Source organism: Oncorhynchus tshawytscha, linkage group LG09 (genome assembly GCF_018296145.1).
Source record: "Oncorhynchus tshawytscha isolate Ot180627B linkage group LG09, Otsh_v2.0, whole genome shotgun sequence".
Taxonomy (NCBI): Eukaryota; Metazoa; Chordata; class Actinopteri; order Salmoniformes; family Salmonidae; genus Oncorhynchus; species Oncorhynchus tshawytscha.
In genome coordinates, this window is record NC_056437.1 from 27,734,997 (window position 1) to 27,761,144 (window position 26,148).

Here is a 26,148-nt window from a genome sequence, read left to right on the forward strand (position 1 = left end):
TGACTGACTCAAGCCATTATTACCCTTTGGGTATTTCTTGAGATTACTATTTACATAAGCAGTACCACCTTCTATGCTCAAGAGTAATTACTTTCTAATTTACTTGATTAGATATTTTGTGTCAATCCATTTCAATCCTAGTCATAGTAAACTGATTATTTTCAAGAAAAACACTTGTTATGCTTGCCATGTCTACTGTACCTTAAACAGTGGTGTAAAGTAAAAATACTTTAAAGTACTACTTAAATAGTTTTTTGGGGTATCTGTACTTTACTATTTATATATATTTTTTACTACTTTTACTTCATTACATTCCTGAAGAAAATCATGTACTTTTTACTTCATACATTTTCCCTGACACCCAAAAGTACTTGTTACATTTAGAATTCTTTGCAGGACAGGAAAATGGTCAAATTCACGCACTTATCAAGAAAACATCCGTGGTCATCCCTACTGCTTCTGATTTGGCGGACTCACTAAACAGACATGCTTCATTTGTAAAGTATGTCAGTGTTGGCGTGTGCCCCTGGCTATCTGTACATTTAAAAAACAAGAAAATGTTTGCTTAATATAAGGAATTTTAAGTTACTTATACTTTTACTTTTGATACTTAAGTATATTTGAGCAATTGTGACTTGTTTCAGGAAACTAGGCGTATGTCACGCGGCACTACTTTACAGGAGCGCCATTTGAATGTAAACTTTAAAAAAAAATCTAAATGCATTTTTTGGCAGACATGCCTTCTGGAACATGTGAACATCTATGTACCTTAATAACAAACTTGTATCCAATCTGTGAATACGAATAAAATGGTTAAACTACGAGCCTAGTTGGACTAGCCATGGAAAAAGCCAGCAACCTTCCCTCTAGCTATGATTGACTGGACATACCGAGAGATGAGTTCGAATTGGTCTGCCATGCAGCACACTTCTGTCTATAATATGAGCTGGTCAGTATGTGTAGGTAATCCTTTCGAACACTGCTTAAAAATATATATATCATAGATATAGTAGAACTGCATAAGTGTTGCTCTCCACTTTCTGGAGGACCGAGTTTTGAAATCAGTGGAATTAGAGTATGATAGCTAAGGAGTTGGAGACAATTCTGGCGTTTGATTGCAAATATGTAGACGGAGTTGAAAAGAGAACATACAGAAGGCTGTTGTATAAAACATCTTCAAACTAAGGGCAACCATGGTATCCGTGACAGAGAGGGGGAAGCGTCCAGCCATGTATACGGGTGAGAGAGTCTAGCTAGCTACATTTTCAGATATTACACGTTTCTAATTGTCAGAAAGGCGTTTTCATTTCAAGTTAAAGTGTACTGTTAGCTAGTTACATGTATGATCTGTGTAGTAATAGTATTCGTATTTCAGAGCCATTTGCATTGCTAGTTATAGCCTAATGTTAGATAGCTAACATTGAACCTAGTTGGTTAGCTACCTGCAGATTCATGCAGGGTAGTAACGTTATGAGTTGGGATTATGGTTAATTTTTTAGCTAGCTAGCTAAATGTCTAAACAAAAGACTCCACTATGCAAGTAACTATTTCAATAGAACATTTACTGCGACAACTGTCGATAGACGTAGCTGGTAAATTCGCTCTTGCTATCTACTCCAATTTCAGAGCACTCTCGTCCGAGTATGCCAGGGCGCAGAATAACTGACGAATTTACAAACACTCAACACCCGTTGAATATGGCCGGTGTCAGTAAACGTTGGCAAAAAAATAGTAATTAAATTCTTGCCAGCAGCACAGTTGCAGTCACCAACACTCTGGATAACATAAAAACAGCCTAACCAGCTCTGCTAGGGGGAGTAAAATGGTCAGAGTGAGCTGTTCTCTCATTTGTGTCTGGAAGTAGCAGCAAGCATGCCAACGTTAGCCAGTTAGCTTGGGTACTTGACTGCTGTTGTTAGGTCAGAAGGCTCAGATCAACCCTACTTTCCGGCCAGTTTCCAGTGTGCGCTCTGAATGCTCCAAGAGCAAAACGCTCTGAATTTACAAACGGTCAATCTGACAACGTTTACAAACGCCCAGAGTATACTCTGACACTCCAGATTAAATTTACGAACACACCCGTAGTATAGGCCAGCCTTTAGTCTTGAACTCTTTGGTTGTTTAGTATATAGCCTCACGTGAATCCTTACTAAAACCTTTAAGAGGGTGTGAGCAAAACTGATTTGACCCTGATGGTCATCTATGAACATTTGAACATTTTGGCCATGTTCTGTTATAATCTCCACCCGGCACAGCCAGAAGAGGACTGTCCACCCCTCATAGCCTGGTTCCTCTCTAGGTTTCTTCCTAGGTTCTGGCCTTTCTAGGGAGTTTTTTCTCACCACCGTGCTTCTACACCTGCATTGCTTGCTTTTTGGGATTTTAGGCTGGGTTTCTGTACAGCACTTTGAGATATCAGCTGATGTAAGAAGGGCTTTATAAATAAATTTGATTTGATTTGATTTAGACAAAGAAGGTACCAAAACATTTGTTAGGTTCTAAATATCAGAGTAAGTACTCGACGGACTCTATGAAAGCTTAAACCAAGTTTATTCACCCCAAAGTGTCGAACAGCTGAACAGACAAAGACATATTTACACAAGCACTGATATTTAACCCTTTCTCCTATGCTGAGTATCCTACACATCTGAACAGCCAATGCATCTCTGTTGCTAGACAGAACCTTAGTGATATCTGTTCTTCCTCACTTCATCTGACCTGACCTTTGCCCCAAAGTGCTCACTCCTCCCCAACTCACAGCTGTCATGGTGACTGGTACAGACGGTCTCTTCTCCTCCCAGAGGATCCCTGATGGCTAACAATAACATATCCTGACATAATGTAGACGTTATACATTACCCTCTCTCCCTCAGTGACATCAATAAGTATATTTCATATGCACATTCAATGGCCATTTTCTCTAAAGTGAGGTTACAAGTTTATCAACTTTCAAAGCAGAATTAATTTCCCATTGTTCCTTAACTGTAGTGTATGATATACCATTTTCTAAGTCTCTACTTTTATCCAATGTAAAAAACACTATTTCAAATTTTGCTACATAAGACCAAATCAAGCTGGTCGGTCACAATTACATTTACTTTTGATACTTAAGTATATTTAAAACCTAAATACTTTAGACTTTTATTTGAGTAGTATATTACTGTGTGACTTTCACTTTTACTTGAGTCATTTTCTATTAAGGTATCTTTACTTTTACTCAAGTATGATAATTGGGTACTTTTTCCACCACTGACCTTAATGCACTTTTAGATTTTAGGTGATGGTGCTACAGTAGTTTAATTGGCATAATTGACTGCATCTAAAAATCGAATCAAAGTTTATTGGTCGTGTACACAGTTTAGCAGATGCTGTAGTGAGTGTAGCGAAATGCTTGTGTTACTTGCTCCCAACAATGCATACAAAATGTCAAACAAGTACACAAAAACGAAAAAAGCAAGAAATCACAGATGTCAGATCAAATCCAGTTAACAACCCAAATAACACTGCATCAGTAATCCAAATTCATTCTGTGTATATACACCAGAAATATATAGTAAGGATATGTGGGGTGGCAGGGTAGCCTAGTGGTTAGAGCTTAGAGCGTTGGACTAGTAACCGAAAGGTTGCAAGTTCATATCCCCGAGCTGACACAGTACAAATCTGACGTTCTGTCCCTGAACAGGCAGTTAACCCACTAGACTGTCATTGAAAATAGGAATTTGTTCTTAACTGACTTGCCTAGTTAAATAAAGGTTAAAAAAAGTAAAGTAATATATTACATTGAGCTATTTTAAGAATCCAGTGTATAAATACACAGTGGTTATAAACAGTGTAACAAAAATGCAATGTACAGTGGTAGATATAATATAATGAGTTATATGAACAATACAGCATATGAATCCACAGTGTGAAAGAAATGGTCCAGTGTTTAATATCTCTAAATACATGGGACAGCATGGTGTTTGCTGAGAGGGATGCTGTCATTGTTTGTCTAAAAGTTGATATCTCATCCTGCTTTCTGATTCTTAAACTGCAGTCACTGTTACAAACAGTAGTCACAGAAACAACTGATAAACAATGATAAGAACAATACTCTGCATCCTCAGACAGTCTAGATTACCATAACCCATTATCCGATGTAGAAATGGATGTTACCATCAACTGACTTAAGACTTTACAATCACAGTAAACATTTGGGGGACTTGAGCACGAGCACGGTCATCTCATGGAAATCCAATCGACTGCTGTGAGGAGTGTGACTGTGAGGCGAGTACGCATTAATGCTTTTTCACCCCAGCCCAAGGACTCCTATGAGCTTTGTAAAAGCTTAGCACAGTGGGGCTCAGGGACTGGGGGGCTCCCTCGACTGACGGATGTGAGATTTGCTTATTACCCTGCGCTGTGACGAAGCCCCGACTCCCAGTCCATTAATCCTGCCCCAGCATGCTGCTCCCTGACCACGGGGACAGCCCAGCCTTCCTCACCACGAAGAGGAATCGCTCCCAGCAATTAGGCCTGATGGGTAAGGGCCTCCGGATGACCTACTGTGGGGGGCATGATAGCTCTCTTCTTTTAGACTTGATCTATGAACCTGTTCCTCCCCGTCATCTGCATCCAAAGGTTGTTGTCTCCTGTCTCCACTCAAAGTTGTGTCTACTTACATGGATTCTGTGTTATAACCAGAAATGTAATTTTCACTCTGTTTCTTAAGTTGTTCTAAAGGTCAGTGGCCTCTCCTCTCATTTGATGTTTTGGATGTTAGAGATAAGAGGTCACAGCAGCAATCACACGTACACTGAACAAAAATATAAACCCAACTTCTAAAGTGCTGGTCCCATGTTTCATGAGCTTAAATAAAATATCCCGGAAAATTTTCCATATGCACAAAAAGCTTATTTCTCTCAAATTTTGTGCACACATTTGTTTACATCCCTGTTAGTGAGCATTTTATCCTGACAGGTGTGGCATATCAAGAAGCTGATTAAACAGCATGATCATTACACAGGTGCACCTTGTGTTGGGGACAATAAAGGGGCAATCTAAAATGAGCAGTTCTGTCACGCAACACAATGTCATTGATCAACACAATGCCCCTGCTCAGTCATGTGAAATCCATAGATTAGGGCCTATTGGGTTCATTTCAATTGACTGATTTCATTATATGAACTGTAACTCAACAAAATCTTTGAAATTGGGGCATGTTGCGTTTATATTTTGGTTCAGTATACATACCCTGTATTGAGTCTGAAGGTGGAATGCAATCCATTGAGTCTTGGTGTTGTGTCCTTATGGCCTGCCATGTTTCACGCTCTGACTACAAATGATGCTGTTTGCTATTCTGTCACTTCCAGACATTCTTTTACCTAGTGGAATGATGCTTGTATTAAATATCATCTTGTATACAGATGTCAGGTCTGAACTTATTCACTCTTTTATTGCGGAGAATTTTCTGGATGCATCAGGAAATTCAAATGAGCCTTTTTGAATGGCTGAAAATGAACAATTGTCTTCCATTACGGAAAAAAAAATCTGTCAGATTGAAGTATAACTGCAGTACACTGTAGTATATTTGTAGTTAGAGTGCAAAAGGATCGTTTTTAAAAATTCAAATTACATTTACACTATCTCCTTGATTAGATGTGCAAGTTGATTTGACAGAAAAACATGATGGAAAGCCAGAATTGTAATTGAACACTAATGACGAAACTGCAGCACAAGCATTACTTGAATAAATGTTTTCAAATGATTCAAATGAATTAAGCTATCATTTATGTTGATTAATAATGTTAAGAGGTTCACTAACGTTGTACAAAACGTTTTGGTAAAGAAAAATTAAGTACAAAAAAATAACATTTGAAGTTGAAATTACACCTCAATTCAAGAACGACGCATAACAATGCTGGCTATTGTGCCATCAACTCAAGAGTCAAATTGTTGTTTCTATAACCCCTTTAACCAAGCTTACTCCAATTTGTATTCTAATGTCATTCCAATCTGGACAATTTTCTTAGAAGTAGATTGGTAACAATTACTTATTACTCTTGTGATGAACTAATAAAAAGCATGAGCTGGCGCACACCCAGAAAATATTATTTTGTGTAGAGGTGCTGACTAATGGTGAATAAACTGTAAGCTTAAAAATATATATATACATATATATATTTACACATACACATACACTATATATAATCTCCCAGAAATGTATTGGGTAAAACACCAATGTTTTCGGCATCACTGTGCCTTTTAAGGAGTGTGACTCTTTTACTATTGTAATGAAAACATTATCGAAACAAAACTGTCTGAAAACAATTGTTGGTCATCAATTGTTATACCAAAGTATACAGTGCATTCGGAAAGTATTCAGACCTCTTGACTTTTTCCATATTTTGTTACGTTACAGCTTTATTCTAAAATGTATTAAATCCTTTCCCCCCTAATCAATCTACAAACAATACCCCGTAATGACAAAGCAAAAACATGTTTTTAGAAATTGTAGCACATTTATATAAAAATAAATAAATAAATAAATAGCACATTAACATAAGCATTCAGACCCTTTACTCAGTACTTTGTTGAAGCACCTTTGGCAGTGATTACAGCCTTGAGTCTTCTTGGGTATGACTGCACAGCTATTTTCAGGTCTCTCCAGTGATGTTTGATCGGGTTCGAGTCCGGACTCTGGCTGGGACACTCAAGGACATTCAGAGACTTGTCCCAAAGCCACTCCTGTGTTGTCTTGACTGTACACTTAGGGTTGTTGTCCTGTTGGAAGGTGAACCTTTGCCCCAGTCTGAGGTCCTGAGAGCTCTGGAGCAGGTTTTCGTCAAGGATCTCTCTGTACTTTGCATCGTTCATCTTTCCCTCAATCCTGACTTGTCTCCCAGTCCCTGCTGCTAAAAAACATCCCCACAGCATGATGCTGCCACCACCATGCTTCACCGTAGGGATGGTGCAAGGATTCCTCCAGACGTGACCCTTGGCATTCAGGCCAAAGTGTTCAATCTTGGTTTCATCAAACCAGAGAATCTTGTTTCTCATGGTCTGAGAGTCCACTCTACCATAATGGCCTGATTGGTGGAGTGCTGCAGACATGGTTGTCCTTCTGGAAGGTTCTCCCATCTCCACAGAGGAACTCTGGAACTCTGTCAGAGTGACCATCGGGTTCTTGGTCACCTCCCTGACCAAGGCCCTTCTGCCCTGATTCCTCAGTTTTGCCGGGCGAACGTCTCTAGCAAGAGTCTCAGGGGTTCCAAACATCTTCCATTTAAGAATGATGGAAGCCACTGTGTACTTGGGGACCTTCAATGCTGCAGAAAAGTTTGTGTTCCTCCCTAGATCTGTGCCTCAACACAATCATGTCTCGGGGCTCTATGGACAATTCCTTTGACTTTTTGGCTTGGTTTTCGCTTTGACATGCACTGTCAACTGTGGGACCTCATATAGACAGGTGTGTGCCTTAGCAAATCATGTCCAATCAATTGAATTTACCACAGGTAGATTCCAATCAAGTTGTAGAAACATCTCAAGGATGATCAATGGAAACAGGATGCACCTGAGCTCAATTTCAAGTCTCAAAGCAAAGGGTTTGAACACTTATGTAAGTACAGTATTTTTGTTTTTATTCTTAATTTGCGGGGGGAAAAAAACTTTGTCATTATGGGGTATTGTGTATAGATTGACGAGGAACATTTTTAATTGAATCCATGTTAGAATAAGGCTAACAAAATGTGGAAAAAGTCATCGAGGGGTCTGAATACTCCGAATGCACTGTATATAATTCCCCCCCAGGATCAACGCTCAATTTACAGTTAGAGATTGGACGTTGCAATTGGCCCTGCCATATCTGAATATAAAGCATCAAACAATAAACAAAATACAGTAAACAGACATCTCATTTTTAAAAACAATTCTCTGAAATGTTCAGTGGCCTTTTTTGAAAATGCTTGCAGATAGAATATCAAACCTATCTCTGGTTTCCATACTTCCTTTTTACCTGCGGCTTTCTAGTGTTGCTGAGCTACATTTCCTGTCTACCCAAATCCTTCTTATCTGAAATGATGTCTCCATGGGGCCGCATATTAGCAACTGTGTTGGTATCCCACTGAAGAAGGCATCAAGTTGTGCAGAACTTATTTTTCTCTTCAATATCAAATGTGTCACATGGGATAGGGAAGTTATCGGAGCAAGCACTGAGCTATTCCACAGAATGTGCTAAATACATATTTTTGACATGACACAAGGGAGTTGTTCTGCTGATACCTTCAGAGACCCGCTACACCGTTTCATGCTATGTAAAAGATGGATTCTGGAACCATATTTGTCCAGATCGTACTGTGCGGGCACATTCTGAGCAGTTAAACAATGCACATTTTTTGTGGTTCTAAATGCAGCAATTTATTAACGATAATGAATGTGGCGCATGGTTGGGAGTAGAACAATGGCAGCCAGAGGACAATGGTATGAACAGTAATGTTACTCAGCTAACCATTGTTGTGCAGTAGCTTTACACCAGTCAAAAGAACATGGGGGTGTGAGCATTATCCATGTACTGAAAAGGGGAATTAGTCAAATGAACAAGTACAAGTAATTTGTGTACTATTTATTCTAAACAAGGTTTGTTGTATGCTCAACTGAATGAAATGTATGCAGGTTTTCCTGACACTTCTTTGGTTGATTCTGAACAACCAAAGTCTGGGTATTTCTGACAGTAGTTCAGATTTATTTTTAAAAAATGTGCTGAGCTTGACATAGTGATCCAGTTCTTACTGGATTCCAGTCCTCTAGCAGCATTCTAGGTGGGAACAGCTCGGAGCGACAGCAAGGCTGAGGGAGCGAAGCAGCTACATAATACAAGACTTAGCACTTAGAGATACCTTTGTCAGAATTACCCCGCAGGGTTTGCTAAACTAAAGTGGGAGGATGGGGAGTGAAAAAAGAAAAACATCAAAAGTATCCCAATTTGGATAGACTTTCCAGTATGAAAGTCTCAGACATCAGTGGTAGACTGAATAGAAACAAGAGAGGAAAACATTTCACCATATCCTATTGGGGGGGGTATACTACTATTTTCAAAGCTCTATTATCATCTACACAAAATCAAAATATGTCTCTATATATTAATAGCACGAGACACTGTTTTGTCTGCAATGAACTGCTTAGATGGAGACCTACACGTTTCACCATAGGAGAAAAATGTTTAAGATATAATGTGGATGTGTTGTTTTTCCATACAGATGTCGGATCTTAATATGACCCATTTCGTCACAGGCGGAAAATAATCCTGCAGCAGGAGGATTTAAATAAATATTTAAAATGTATAATCGCCACCAGGAGGCAGCTGGAAGCGGTGTTTGTAGCTAATACAGTAGTACCGTACCTAGGGGGCTATGGTTTGAGGAAGGCTTTGCAAACTAACCGACCTCATACCATCACGTATCATCAAGTATTCTCACAGATTGCTGGATAATTGGGACCGACTGCCTCGATTCAGTCTTAAGTAGCAAAATTTGAATGTGTGTTTTTTACATTGGATAAAAGTAGAGACTCAGAGCTAGAAAATGGTATATCATACACTGCAGTTGAGGAACAATGGGAAAGTAATTCTGCTTTCAGCTGTTCTCATGGCTCGTGGTGGCCCAAATCCCCATTAAGAGACTTGTTGGTGTTTCCTTTACTTTGGCAGTTACCTGTCCTTTATACTGCAAAACATATAGTAGAAAATACTGGGTGCTAGCAAATTGGCATTTCCCTTGGGTGATGATGAGTTGAGGTGTAGTGACATGTTTTGAGTAAAATAATATAAAACATACAGTACCAGTCAAAAGTTTGGACAAACCTACTCATTCAAGGCTTTTCTTTATTTTACTATTTTCTACATTGTAGAATAATAGTGAAGACATCAAAACTATGAAATAACACATATGGAAGCACGTAGTAACCCAAATAGTGTAAAACAAATCCAAATGTATTTTATATTTGAGATTCTTCAAAGTAGCAACCCTTTGCCTTGATGACATCTTTGCACACTCTTGGCATTCTCTCAACCAGCTTCACCTGGAATGCTTTTCCAATGGGCTTGAAGGAGTTCCCACATATGCTGAGCACTTCTTGGCTGCTTTTCCTTCACTCTGCGGTCCAACTCATCCCAAACCATCTCAATTGGGTTGAGGTCGGGTGATCGTGGAAGCCAGGTCTTCTGATGCAGCACTCCCTCTCCTGGGTCAAATAGCCCTTATACAGCCTGGAGGTGTGTTGGGTCATTGTCCTGTTGAAAAACAAATGATAGTCCCACTAAGCGCAAACCAGATGGGATGGTGTATCGCTGCAGAATGCTGTGGTAGCCATGCTGGTTAAGTGTGCCTTGAATTCTAAATAAATCAGGGACAGTGTCTGAATACTTTCCGAATGCATTGTACACGGGGTACCATTACCGAGTCGATATGCATGTGTACAAGGTAATTGAGGAAGATATGTACTGGTACATATACTCTAGGTAGGGATACATTGACTAGGCAACAGGATGGATAATAAACAGTAGCAGCAGCGAATGGGAGTCAAAAGAGGTAGTGCAAAAAGGGTCAATGCAGATACTTAACTAACTAGTTAGCAGTCTTATGGCTTGGGGGTAGAAGCTGTTCAGAGTCCTGTTGGTTCCAGACCTGGTGCATCAGAGAGAGAGAGAGAGAACAGTCTATGACTTGGGTGGCTGGAGTCTTTGACAATTTTTATAGACTTCCTTTGACACCGCCTAATCCAGAATGTCTTAAAACGGACAAGACAGTGCCGTGTCTCAATCAGTCAAAAAACCTGTTACATTTGTGTTGCAGTTCTTACAGTTTGATTGTCACCAAGCACTTTAATCGAAGAATTTCTGTCATGAAAAAAAGTTCTGAGACATGTTCCCAGCAGGGGACTTATAAGAGGAAAGCTTTCTTTTCAAGATGACAACAGGAAGAATGCAATTCAGGCGCAAATTGTTTTGAAATGCACTTTAAGATAATTGCTCACCATGAAAATGTCTTGTTTTTTTATTGTGTTTATCACAATTATATTGCATAAGGCTCTTAAATAATTGTACATATTACATAATGATCATCAGTCTCTTTCATTTGAATTTTGATGTCTGTAGAGATTATGTACATTATTGGTAAACAGACTTATTAAAAATGTTTATGCAACAACGATCTCCTGGCAACACACTATTTTAATCAGCAAATCACAGGAGATGTGGGTAGACTGAGTATATAAATGTACCGGCTGAACTGTGTTGTCCTTTTGTTAGCATCTTGATAATGAATGCATGATTCTCAATCTTGCAACGTCCCCATTGTTATGTCACCTAATTTTGATGAAACTGAAATTGAACCCCACCATAAGGCTTATACAATGCCCTAGACCCATATAATGGGACATAGATAATGTTTATTCAGTCTAGCAGCTGTTCTACGATCCCCATGCACCTTTAAACTTTGCTTACACTGGGTATGGCCTCCCTGTCGCATGGTTTCGTGCCAGGAAGCATGTGTCCATTGGGAGTCTGATGCATTATCTGTCCTGCTATCTGTTCCCCTTTAAAAAGAATGCATGATACCTACTATATAGTCTATGTGTTCTGATGTCCACTCCCCTTTCAGAAGCACGGAGGGCCATTAGCCCTCAGAGAGACGTGGCGTAGTCTCAGCCGATGACAGCTCTGCCCTTTAACAGCAAGGTTGTCATCTCTCCATGGATGGCTATCACTTCTGAAGGGGCCTCGTGGGAAGTCAGTTAAGTTCTCTCTTTTAATGGAGGTTGAATAATGGTTTGATAAAGTAATATATGGTGTCAATTTCTGTCAGGCGTGCCGTGAGGCCTGCCAATTCCATCGGACAGAGAGGAGACCAATTGAGTCTGCCCTGTCAGGCGCACTGGGTACACGCACAGTTAGGCAGACGCCTACAGAGCAGCCAACACCGATCAATACCGCTTTTAATTGTCTCAATCACGGTCTCTTAGTTATTTTCTTGCTCTCTTTCTCTCCTTGCTTTTAGAGCTACATCAAGGATGTGACTAAGAAGAAGGGATTCTATTTGTGCCCTACTGTACCCACTACCTGATGGCCAGACCTTAGCTACTGATGAACAATGGACCATGTATTTTGGTTGGTTTCTCACATAGTTTTTCTTTGACTCCTGACTTTCCCCGCAGAGCGAGGATTGTCCAATCCTCATAGGAGGCTTTTCAGAAACTTTCTCAAGACAAGGAGAAGAAAATGTATGAGCTGATTATTTAAAGCAAAATACACTTGAGGAAATAAATAAACAAGTGTTCAGATTTCAGACCCCGTGGAAACAACAGCTGTGTACATGTTGGTAACAGCCTTAAACTGTCAGAAGCTGTCATTTTGCTACGGGTTTTGAAGCTCTGTTTGCAGTCTTTCTTGTCAAAAGAACAATGAGGCTATAAGGTTTGCAGAACCTTGAATTAATTACTAGGCTGTGGTGTAGTGGTTTGTACAGTGTCTCTCTATTGTACTCCTTCTACAAATAGAGCTGCAGCCACCCATGTGGACACATACATAACCTTCACACGCTGACTGGCATTTGAGGGATGGGAGCCGTGGGTGTCTAATAAAAATCCTAAATGCTAATCTCGGATGCAAGCTTGGTGACAGTGTGCTTCTGTCTCAAAACAGTAGCTATCTTTCTTAAGTTATTCCCTCCCAAACTAATCCTTTAATTAGGTGCCCGGCTAGCTCGCTAACCTCAAAAGTAACCAAATGTAACACTGGTAATGTGTTTGTATCTTAAATATCTCATTAGGTGTAAGAACCACAGTGAAATTCTCTTGGCAAGTGCTTTGCATTTTTATCTATCGCCATTATCTACAGTAAGTGAGAAAGAGAGCAAGAGAGACAGAGAGTGAGCGAGGCCAACCTTGACATTTGTTGACAGCTCAATGAAGAACTTCCTGCCATTTCTTCTCCATCCATTTTCCGCTTATGTTCAGTAATGACATTAGATACAGTAGTCAAGCTTTAAACCTTTGGATGGTTAACATGGTTGTTTAAGCCAAATGCTCCTCAATAGAGATGTATGGATCAATGTCATTAAGTTTTAATTGTTTTGAATTATTCCTGTTAATGACTTAGATTGGTCTTTGATAGGGTTTGTTAGGGTTTGTGTCATTGCAGTTGACAGATTTTATGATCCTCCCTCCTATTCTAGTCTGGCTGTGTGAAAAGTGCAGGGTTTGTGTACCGGCCAGATAAGCTGGCACAGTAAATAATGCATGTCAGATCAGATAAGTATAAAGAAAGGGTTGCCCATAAAACGAGGCTATGAATCTGAGAAGGGAGAATTTACTGGCCACAGAACAACAGGTACACCCAGTCGTGTCAAATGGGCTTTCACACAATGGCCTCTGTGTCTGCCAATCTATCCATGCAGTAAAAGCATGCTAAGGGTAAATGGATAGACTTCCTCTGACCTTTGTATGTCATTTTATAAAAGAGGATCAATACCAGAGCCGCAAACGGTGACACTATCACCGACGCACCATCTGGTAGAGAACTCATTTCACTCACCTCAATTATTACAACCATGTCTCTGTATTGTCTTTATTGCATTTAGAATAAGTCCCCTGTGTAAAGAGATGACGTGAGCCACGTGGTTTCTTAGTAAAATACCTGACGTTAGTTTGCTGTGAGATCTGTGGATGTATGTGCTGCGGCCCTATTATACACAATCACAGATCATCTGTGAATATCCCTGTCATAGCGCCAAATATACACAGTGTTCAGTGAACTAGCCAGATGTCTTGGCATACACGTTTGAAATAGCTACTATATGTGAAACATGTTGATTTCAGTAATTATTGTCCATTTCCCTCTGAAAAGGGGTTATTTTTTTGACATGTTGCACTATAACACATTAATCAATGTCATCGTGCCCAAGCCATGAGTCAGGCATTCACCAAATCACTACTGGTCCTCAGTTGTTTTTGCTTTAAAGAAACAGTCAGGTTTTAAGTGAAAGTAAGTACTTATTTAATGATAATATTGCTTTTCTGATTTTCGTAAAATATCTGTCTTTAACCGTTTACCTTATAACTGCATTTCTCTATATGAATTGCTTTGGACATGCTCTTTAGCTTTCGTGATTCCATGTGATAGCCCCATATTGTTAAGCGAAGTCATGGTTCACAATGATTCAAATATGACAACAAAAAAATGTTTTGAAGTTCAACCCGAGAATGCTAAGTTGCCATGTTGCCTCTATTGATTGAAGTGCACCAGATGATTCTAGCAAGAAGATGGGACACATGTGTCTAGTCTCATGGATTGATGTTCCCCTTGTGTAGTGTGTAAAGTCATGTAGCACTTTCTACAGTGGGATCATCTTAAAGCTCTTAAAAAGATTCCATTCACGCACCAGGTTACAATAAATGCATTTTCAAGCCCAGGCTAGAAAAGGCCAAGTCAAATTGGGGGAATACGAGATTATTTGCCTCTGTTTCCTCTTGTGTATTATCCACCATGCATAACTATGCCAGAGAATAAATATATTTATGACTGAAGAGGATAGTCATATCTTCTGGGCAGAGGTGCTTGAGAGTGTCATACAGTATAAGGACCCTGCTGGCAAATACATACTGTCGACTGAGAGGTTACCCAGGTACGTGCACCTACATTTCTTATCAATCTGCTGCTCAGTAAACATACAACCCTGCCTGGCCTGTCTATTAAAACAGCAGGCCTTTTCCTTCCTCAGGTCTTTCTCTCACCCAGGCTAGGCAAGAGTTACATTGACTTACTTGACTTCCAATCCACAGTCAACACAGAGGTTCTGACAGAGTGGTAAGACTCTTGGTTTAATGTACCTTAATTGATCCTTTACCGTATGGATACATACATACATACATGTCCTCATCCACAGTGATTCATCAGATGTTGGAGAGGAAATCTAGGTTTATGAGCTGTGAAGGACATCTGGTGAAAGTAAACATGTATTAATGAAGAGATTGAATAAGTGACACTGTACCCTTCAGGTGTATTCAGCTTGTTTTCTGAAGGGAGCCAAGCCAATGGGGAGGACTGTGCAGAAGAAAATGTTCCTCACAAGCAATTCTGATTGTCATTGTGCAAGATGTACTGTTGCCAAATGTAAAAATAGTTGATGTGTGATGAATAGACTACTCCACCTTTGGAAGTAATTGTGGTAGTACATTATACATGGGGTTTTATTTTAGGAGGTTATTGCAGTAGCCTCTGAGGGGTAGGGGAAAGGGAGCCGCTCTTCTGGAGTGCCTGAGAGCTGTGTGTGTTTAGACTCTGCGGTGTTACTCAACACCAGGCATTTTCATTGTGGCTGGCTGATGTACCTTTCTATATGCCAAGAGCAATTTCAATAATAGAGGGTCTTGCTGGGAAAGAAATTGTGTTAAAGCCTTTGGCATTAAGAGCTTTCTCGCGTGTTTTGCAAAAGTCCCAATCTGATACTGTATATGTGTGATGGCTGAACTCGTAGATACCATTTTTGCGTCTGTGTGCAGTATGAAGGAATTCAGAGGTAGTTTTGCGAGCTATTGCTAACTAGTGTTAGCGCAATGACTTGAAATCTACAGGTATGCTAGCATGTGCTTCTGTACCTGTAGACTTTCAGTCATTGTGCTATGGCTCGGGAAACATACAAATGGTGTACAGTATTATCATCCTAGATAGTGCATGATTATGAATTTCCAAAGGGAGTATTACAAAACTCATGTAGGACACACTAAATGGAATCTTCAGAATTGCCCAAAGTTAACAACTTAAAGGTGCACACAGTAGCTGGTGCTTTCTTTATGTAGGGACATGACATAAAGTACACCACGGCAATTTACACTCTCTCTCTCTACCTTTTGCTGGCTAGTCCAGCTTTTTTACTCAACAGAATTTTCATTTAAGGCCTCTCTCTGAATCTCAAACTTTCTGATAGGCCACATGTTTAGAGGCATTTCTATTAAATGTCAGGTGCTGTGCCGAACCTCACACCCTACTCTCACCCCTACTCTCACACAAACACGCACGTACACACGCACACACTCAAACAGAGCGGAATGATTTGTCTGCTGAAAATGCCAGCCTTACCTGCTCTTATACAGCTCCATTCCCATCTCCCTCCTTGTGCAAAAGGAAGGTGAGTTTTGAAGTATAAATGTCAATAGTAAGGAAGGCTATGCATAATGCACTGTGTGCAGCACTTGAAAGCAGCAGGGTGAGGGGGACTGCAGGGCCAGCCCTTTTGTTCTGTATTCTCCCATGTCTAGTGAGACACTGAGCCATGCTCTCTCCCCTCTCCAGGTGAAGCTAATGTGCTTCCCCTCGCAACTCAGGTTCCCTTTTAGAAATAGAATGGGTATAACACAGTCAGAGCCCTTTGCATGCATTTCCATTTTCCATTGAAATCAGAAGCATTTGTGTTGTTTAAACAGTTCTATTAACATTGCAAGTCAACGTGGTGTTGTGTTGTAGGGACTAAATTAAATGGAAAAGTGTTCCCATTGGCTTATTGTTTGTTTGTGCGTCTCACTGCAGTGGGCGGCATCAGGGTTGCAATAACACTTGTAGACACATGCTCTGCAGCCAAGGTCATCAATAAACTGCTCTCTTGCCTGGACCAGGGTCTCAGTGGGTCAGCTTTACACCTCAGTGTTCCTGACACAGCAGCCAAGATGCATCTTCACTCAGATCTGTAGTCTGATGTCCCGCTGGCCAAATCTCATATAAAATGATGCTGGGTCTGATTCAATCCACCCTGCAGCGTTCTTGTTCATGTAGCGAGGTCGGTTTTATTCAGTGTGGATTTATAACGGCAAATAGTTAACCTCTAATCGAAACCCTATTATTTTACCAAAACATTTAGTAATTTAGCAGACGCTCTTATCCAGAACAACTTACCGGAGCAATTAGGGTTAAGTGCCTTGTTCAAGGGCACATAGGCAGATTTTTAACCGCTAAGCTACCTGCCGCCCTCATGAAATATGTTATGTACGGCTGTGTGTATACGTAATATGTATACGGCTGTGTAAATTCTGCAGTGCGGTTCTGATTAAATGTGGCTTCTTTTCGAGACAGTGCAGCAGCTTCTCTCTAGTACCATTGTGAAGTATTAAGTTGTCCCATCTCTTCTCTGGATTGAGGAGCCTGTGATGGGGTTATTATAAAGTACTTATAAGAAAGGGTGCCTGTGAAAAGTCCAATTATGCCAACTGCCAAACAGGTTGGCAGAGTGGAAGGAGCTGCCATGGAAATGAATTCTAATTTTCCTCTTCTTTGTTGTTTTACAGTGTATTGTCAGGCTCTGGCTGGCTGCAGTCAGGCAGCACTTAGAGCAGCTAGCTTATCTAAGAGAGGATCAGTGAATGGCCTAGTCTTAATAATGCATGTGTACATATGACCTAGTATATTTACATTTGTCAAGGATAGAGTATGTCTGCAGCAGGTCAGGTGTACTTTTAAGACTCTTTCAATCCCGCGGAGGTTCTGTCTTGAAAGCATGCGCTTTGAAGGGAATTCCCGGAAATGGAGTTGAAGTAAATTGAGGCCATGTTAAAGGCTGTTTTTGGAAGCTCCTGAATGATTAGAGAAGAATGTCAAACTGAAAGCTTTTTCTGAAGAACCTTTCAGAAGTGTACCTACATTTGGAGGCTGGTGGGAGGAACTGTATGAGGACGGGCTCATTGTAATGGCTTGAATGGAATAAATGGAACGGAGTCATATATGTGGTTTCCATATGTTTGATACCGTTCCATTTATTCCATTCCAGCCATTTCAAGAAGACCATCCTCCCATATCTCTCCACACCAGCCTCCTCTGGTACTGTCTGTTCCTCTGAGGCTCATGTTCACACCTCAAAGGCTTTGTTTTATGTAGCAAGCGTGAAAATAATAGGGATGTGGCTGCACCAAACGAGATACATTAAACACAATGTCTTGCAAAAATTTGCATGTGGATTTTGGGGAAAAGTTGTAGAAAAATACTGTATTTAAAAAAAATATTAAAATTGAGTGTACAAAACATTTCTGCTCTTTCCATAACGTAGACTGACCAGGTGAATCCTGGTGAAAGCTATGATCCCTTAATGATGTTACTTAAAACCACTTCAATCAGTGTAGATGAAGGGGAGTAGACAGGTTAAAGAATGATTTTTAAGCCTTGAAACAATTGAGACATGGATTGTGTGTGTGACATTCAGAGGGTGAATGAGCAAGACAAAAGATTTAAGTGCCTTTGAACGGGGTATGGTAGTACAGTGGCAAGATAAAGTATGTGAACCCTTTGTAATTACCTGGATTTCTACATAACTTGGTCATAAAATTTGATCTGATCTTCATCTAAGTCAAAGAACAGACAAACAGACTCCTTGAACTAAACACACAAAAAAATTATACATTTTCATGTCTTTATTGAACACGCTGTGTAAACATTCACAGTGTAGCGTAGAACAAGTATGTGAACCCTTGGATTTAATAACTGGTTGATCTTCCTTTGGTAGCAGTAAACTCAACTAAATATTTTCTGTAGTTGCGGATCAGACCTGTACCACGGTCAGGAGGAATTTTGGATCATTCATCTTTACAAAACTGTTTCAGTTCAGAAATATTCTTATGATGTCTGGTGTGAACCGCTCGAGGTCATGCCACAGCATCTCAATCGGGTTAAGGTCAGGACTCTGACTGGGCCTCCACCAGACTTTACAGTTGGGATAAGGTTTTGATGTTGGTGTGCTGTGCCTTTTTTTCTCCACACATAGTGTTGTGTGTTCCTTGCAAACAACTCAACTTTAGTTTAATGTACACCATTCTTGTTTAGTGTTTTACATATCGTAGACTCATCAACAGAGATGTTAACATGTTCCAGAGATTTCTGTAAGTATTTAGCTGATACTCTAGGATTCTTGTTAACCTCATTGAGTATTCTGCGCTGTCTTTCCCTTATCTTTCCCTTACGGGCACTCCTAGGGAGAGTAGCAACAGTGCTGAACTTTCTCCATTTATAGACAATTTGTCTTACCGTGGACTGATGAACATCAAGGCTTTTAGAGATACATTTGTAACCCTTTCCAGCTTTTACGCAAGTCAACAATGATTAATCATGGGTCTTCTGAGATCTCTTTTGTTTGAGGCATGGTTCACATCAGGCAATACTTCTTGTGAATAGTAAACTCAAATTTTGTTAGTGTTTTTTATAGGGCTAGGCAGCTCTAACCAACATCTCCAATCTCGTCTCATTGATTAGACTCCAGGTTAGCTGACTCCTGATTCTAATTAGCTTTTGGAGAAGTTATTAGCCTAGAGGTTCACATACTTTTTCAAACCTACGTTGTGAATGTTTAAATTATGTATTCAATATAGACAAGACAAATACAATAATTTGTGTGCTGTTAGTTTAAGCATGCTGTGTTTGTCTATTGTTGTGACTTAGATGAAGATCAGATCAAATTTTATGACCAACTTGTGCAGAAATCCAGGTAATTCCACAGGGTTCACATACTTTTTCTTGCCACTATAGGTGCCAAGCACAGCAGTTTGAGTTTGTCAAGAACTGCAATGCTGCTGGGTTTTTCACGTTCAACAGTTTCCCGTGTGTATCAAGAATGGTCCAACACCCAAAGGACATCCAGCCAACTTGGCACAACTGTGGGAAGCATTGGAGTCAACATTTTGACACCTTGTAGAGTCCATGCCCGACAAATTGAGGCTGAGGGCAAAAGGGGGTGTAACTCAATATTAGAAAGGTGTTCCTAATGGTTTGTCCACTCAGTGTATATTTGTTTGTCTGTTTAGATTTTGGCATACATTCTGGAAACCATACTGTTATCCATGTTAGCCACTCACCGGTTTAGAACCATAGATATTGTTCTTATTCTACTTAGAACATTCACAATCATAATTTCTATGGTCATCATAGATTACAACATATTATGTTTCAAGATTAAGATTTATAACATGTTATTTTATCTTTCAATAATTAGCAACTTGATTCTGTAGTTGGAAAATAACCCTCCCAAACAACTTACCCTCCATGTATCTACAATAATAATTTCCTCCTGTCTGACGGAATTATGTTCTGGTCATTTTCTTGCAGTCTCCTTTACATTGTTACCTGGTAAATATCAATACTCTGAAAAGGGAAATTATGGAGGAATTTAACATTTAAACAGAATGAATGGTCAGTAGATCAATGGAGAGGACTGATCTTATCAGATTACTGCAGGTACAGACTCCAATCTGCATTTATTATATAATACCTTAGAAGTGAGCCTTGCCATCTAAACGCTGATGTATAATAAGCAGGAGTAAAACGTATCACACAGACAAACCAAATCAATACAATTCAATTCAACCTCTTAGGCCAAACGCAGGACTCTGTCATTTGTCTTTCTGTATACAACTGGGATGAGAACACACAACTATCTAGTTATGGTAGCCCTTTACACTCAAACCCATGGTAGCCATTTACACTCAAACCCATGGTAATCATTTACACACAAACCCATGGTAGCCCTTTACACTCAAACACATGGTAGCCCTTTACACTCAAACACATGTTAGCCCTTTACACTCAAACACATGGTAGCCCTTTACACTCAAACACATGGTAGCCCTTTACACTCAAACACATGGTAGCCCTTTACACTCAAACACATGGTAGCCCTTTACACTCAAACACATGGTAGCCCTTTACACCCAAACACATGGTAGCCCTTTACACCCAAACACATGGTAGCCCTTTACACCCAAACACATGGTAGCCCTTTACACCCAAACACATGGTAGCCCTTTACACTCAAACCCATATAAGGGTTGAAAATGGCAGATTTGGGCACTGATAAGCGCCTAAATTGGAATGCAGTGGCTGTACATGCTATAAATGACGTCAGACCTCAAGCTCTGTGCTTCATAGCGCTGTATGGGTTTTGACTGACAGCCATTCTTAACTTGAGCACCGCATGCGACAATAAATTGCCCCTACCCTCCTGCTAATCAGCAGCTGCAGGACACAAAGTTTTGGAATGTTCAGATAAAAATATGCTATGTAGAACAAACATGCCTCTCTGACATGTTGAATAAGGAATAACGTCGGCTCTATTCACTAATCTATCTGCAACAGTTAAGAACGTCTTTCAACTGAACGTGGCCCAGGTAACATTACCAGTAGCCTATATGAAAACAGGAAAACATTTGGTGGCACAGAAAGAAAGGGAAAATAATAACAAACAATTTATTGACTAAATGTATCTTGTCACTACACTATATCTGCCTGGGTATTTAAATCTATTTTGAGTTCATGTGGACCCAGTGACTCGGGAATTTCAGCCAATTTCATGACACCACTCTTGAGTCGAGCACAGGGGACTTGGGACTCGATGTTTAGTGACTCGACTACATAACTGGGCAAAACAGTCAATAGCTCTTGTTCAAATTCATTAGCCACCGTTCTACTTTTGGACATCAGTGTGACTTGATAACAATGGCAATGACAAGACCGAGTGATGGAGGTGCAACCCATACTAGGCTACTTTGCAGCACCATCTGGTGATTGTTTTTCTCTCTCTCTCCTCACTCTCTCTCCCTGGCTCTGTGTCTGTCTCGCTCTTTCTCTGTCTCTCTCTCTCTCTCGCTCCCTGGCTCTGTGTCTGTCTCGCTCTTTCTCTGTCTCTCTCTCTTTCTCGCTCCCTGGCTCTGTGTCTGTCTCGCTCTTTCTCTGGCTCTGTCTCTCTCTCGCTCCCTGGCTCTGTGTCTGTCTCGCTCTTTCTCTGGCTCTGTCTCTCTGGCTCTCTCTCTCTCTCTGCGCTTGTGTGTCTGTTTGTTTTGTATGTCATGTGCAGTATCTATGGCTGAATTAGGAATTTCCTTGACCAGATAGTTCTTATATAATATATTATATATGTTTGTCATATTTCTGCAGCTGGGAGGAGAATATGATGTTATGCAGAACAATATGTTGGTAGGACAAGGTTATGTATGTTTGTACACATGGAAGTCAGTGATTTATGTTTCCTATAGGTTAATGAGGCAATACAAATGTGATGTTACTAAAATGTGGCTAAAATGAAAGGGCATTAAGTTGACAAAAATGGCCCACTATTTTCGTCATTTTGACAATAACTAGATTAAATCATTATTCAAATGACAGTAATGTGACTAAATATAATTTACTCAAAATGACTAAGACTAGACAACATCTAAAAAAAAAAGAGTACCAAAATTAAATCTGACACACACACACACACACACACACACACACACACACACACACACACACACACACATACATACATACTGTACATGCATTCATGCAACACACGCATCACAACTGCTGCTACCAGACTCTTATTTACTATCGCTAATACTGCACAATTTAAACACTTGCCCCCAATCTCTCTTTCCCTGATACATGTGTAAATATTGTACTATAAATTTGCCTTCCTGTATTATTGTTATGCTTAAATGTTTATTCTATTCAACTGAGACATTTTCTTTAAGTTTGTATTCTTATCTTTTATTATTTCTTATTGTTTCAATGTCGAGAAGGAACCTGCAAGTAAGTATTTTGTTGGACGTTGTGTACCGTGTGTATCCTGTACACAGGACTAATAACACTTTTCATTTGTTCTGAAATGTAGGGTAGAATAAGAGTCTTTATAAAGGAATTGGATTATAAAGCTCCTACACTAAAGTCTACAACTTGCAAGTTCTGTGGTGTGAAGACACAACAAATCAAATCAAATTAAATGTTATTTGTCACATACACATGGTTAGCAGATGTTAATGCGAGTGTAGCGAAATGCTTGTGCTTCTAGTTCCGACAATGCAGTAATAACCAACAAGTAATCTAACTAACAATTCCAAAACTACTGTCTTATACACACAAGTGTAAGGGGATAAAGAATATGTACATAAAGATACATGAATGAGTGATGGTACAGAGCGGCATAGGCAAGATACAGCAGATGGTATCGAGTACAGTATATACATATGAGATGAGTATGTAAACAAAGTGGCATAGTTAAAGTGGCTAGTGATACATGTATTACATAAAGATGCAGTAGATGATATAGAGTACAGTATATACGTATACATATGAGATGAATAATGTAGGGTATGTAAACATTATATTAGGTAGCATTGTTTAAAGTGGCTAGTGATATATTTTACATCATTTCCCATCAATTCCCATTATTAAAGTGGCTGGAGTTGAGTCAGTGTGTTGGCAGCAGCCACTCAATGTTAGTGGTGGCTGTTTAACAGTCTGATGGCCTTGAGATAGAAGCTGTTTTTCAGTCTCTCGGTCCCAGCTTTGATGCACCTGTACTGACCTCGCCTTCTGGATGATAGCGGGGTGAACAGGCAGTGGCTCGGGTGGTTGTTGTCCTTGATGATCTTTATGGCCTTCCTGTGACATCGGGTGGTGTAGGTGTCCTGGAGGGCAGGTAGTTTGCCCCCGGTGATGCATTGTGCAGACCTCACTACCCTCTGGAGAGCCTTACGGTTGTGGGCGGAGCAGTTGCCGTACCAGGCGGTGATACAGCCTGCCAGGATGCTCTCGATTGTGCATCTGTAGAAGTTTGTGAGTGCTTTTGGTGACAAGCTGAATTTCTTCAGCCTCCTGAGGTTGAAGAGGCGCTGCTGCGCCTTCTTCACGATGCTGTCCGTGTGGGTGGACCAATTCAGTTTGTCTGTGATGTGTATGCCGGGGAACTTAAAACTTGCTACCCTCTCCACTACTGTTCCATCGATGTGGATAGGGGGGTGTTCCCTCTGCTGTTTCCTGAAGTCCACAATCATCTCCTTAGTTTTGTTGACGTTGAGTGTGAGGTTATTTTCCTCACACCACACTCCGAGGGCCCTCACCTCCTCCCTGTAGGCCGTCTCGTCGTTGTTGGTAATCAAGCCTACCACTGTTGTGTCGTCTGCATACTTGATGATTGAGTTGGAGGCGTGCGTGGCCACGCAGTGGTGGGTGAACAGGGAGTACAGGAGAGGGCTCAGAACGCACCCTTGTGGGGCCCCAGTGTTGAGGATCAGCGGGGTGGAGATGTTGTTGTCTACCCTCACCACCTGGGGGCGGCCCGTCAGGAAGTCCAGTACCCAGTTGCACAGGGCGGGGTCGAGACCCAGGGTCTCGAGCTTGATGACGAGCTTGGAGGGTACTATGGTGTTAAATGCCGAGCTGTAGTGGTGTGGTCAATAGACAGGGACTCACTCCTAGCTGGAGTGAACTCATGCATCTGTGGTGTTGCAGCAAGAGAACATGTCTGGTAGACTTCAGTCTGGATGTACTTGACTAAACTCACCTGTCACACTGCAGGGGCAAGAAAGCCAGCTCTCTTTGCTGAGCCGCTGAACTCAAACAGACTCATATGTGAGATTGCGAAGGGTGACTCAGGGGTTTTGAGCTTTTTATAGAGGAACAACAAAGTAATAATGCAGGATGAAACCAATTTGGTTTCTAGGGTTACAATCCTTATGCCCTTATGTCTAATCATCTTTATTTCATTAGCAACAGGCGTGTCATTTATCATAGCATCTGGGGTGCCTTAACACTCTCAGGAAAATGTATGTTCATCTGTCAATTTTATTGCATAACTATTTTTCAAATGTGGATTGTACTTTTGAATGATAACCTTGTTAAGTGTGCTAATTAAAATGAAAAAATCCCCAAGGCTCTTTCCAAGTGGAGGAAAAGTGAACGTTAACAAAGTGCTTACTAAATGTCACAAAACTCTCACACACTTATCAAGCCACTCAGAAAAGACTCAACTCTCTCTCGCTTTCTCTCTCACTTTCTCTCTCACTTTGTCTCACACTTTGTCTCTTTCTCTCTGCAGAGCTCCCCAGCAGTCCACCAGCCCAGTTCACCTTCAGACCCCTACCCCCACCCCCGCCCCCTCCCCACGCGTGCACATGTGCCCGCCCAGCCCCTCATGCTCATGTTTCTGAGGCACTGCAGAGGAACACCCTGCCGGCTCGGAGCCAGGCGATGGATGGAGATCCCACTCAGCCGGCCGACAGAGACAGAGGCCAGCTCCACAACAGCTGGGCACTCAACAGCAACATCCCCCTGGAGACCAGGTAAGCCTTGGCACCTCCACTCTCACCTGCCTAGTAATGGGGCCAGTTCAGTGTGGCAGACACTTTAACAGCTCTGTGGCCATAGTTTCCACAATATGAGTCATGCAGGGCTCTTGGCCTCTTTCCCTCCATGTTCTTAATCACTGTGACACCACCGGTAACTTGGATCCAAAAAATAGCACTAGATTTGAGAAAGTAGATTGAATGAACATGTTGTTGGCATGAGTTAAGTGTTGCAGAGAGGACCCCTGTGACTTCAGTCACAGACCTCTCACACGTCTTTAATGATTCACACTTGATAGAGAGATGAATAATGGTGTTAATTCATAATGAGGGGATGGTGGTGTGTAACTAAATCATATCATTTTGAAGAGATTCAGGGCTAAGGCTTTTGAGAAGTGAAGTGGTGTACAAATCCAACATAAATAGGTACATGATTAGCTGAAAATACTGAAGATCAAGGCCTTTACAAAGCAAATCATCGATTTAACAGCAAAAAGCCTGTTGAGTTCACAATTAGCATATAAAGAAATGTTGTGTCAGATGTGAATAGTAAAATAGCTATTGTAGTTAGTTAAAGGAAGGTTGCCAACATCTGACTGGTGTGGGAGTCATTAATGACAATTAATGAAGGAACAACCTTTTTTGAAGTGTAGCTGTTCATCCCAAGAGGGTTATTGGTTTTTAAATGGACATCCAAAGGGAAAACCATTTCAAGCGGTCACCCTTTATGAACACTCTTTTCCTTTAATAATGTAATCATTTTTGTGATTTCCAAGAGACCGAAATGTGACCTTTATCACTTTGAGCTTATGAACTTGGAATTAATTATCTTTGTCCTGCTTGAAAACCAACCTGCCAGATGAGATAATTAGTTTCTCTTTCTTAGCTTTGTTCTGCTAGAGTATGGGAGATGAAAGTAGTTGAAACAGAACAAACTGTGACAGGTTAGTAGCAAGACTGCTTATTGATAGGAAATCAAAGGAAGAAGCGATGGCCGCCAACAGCTGTGTTGGGTCGAAGGTGAAATTGAAAAGGGTTGCCAAACAA

At 40.6% G+C, this 26,148-nt stretch overlaps 1 protein-coding gene across 1 annotated transcript in view; it reads left to right on the forward strand.

Annotated features, from left to right (window-relative positions):
* Positions 1-26,148, forward strand: part of tenm1 (teneurin transmembrane protein 1) — a 225,126-nt gene that overhangs the window by 70,744 nt on the left and 128,234 nt on the right. The window contains exon 4 of the mRNA XM_042326725.1: positions 24,855-25,098. Within this exon, the coding sequence (XP_042182659.1) occupies positions 24,855-25,098 (244 nt within the window). The remainder of the gene's footprint in view (positions 1-24,854; positions 25,099-26,148) is intronic.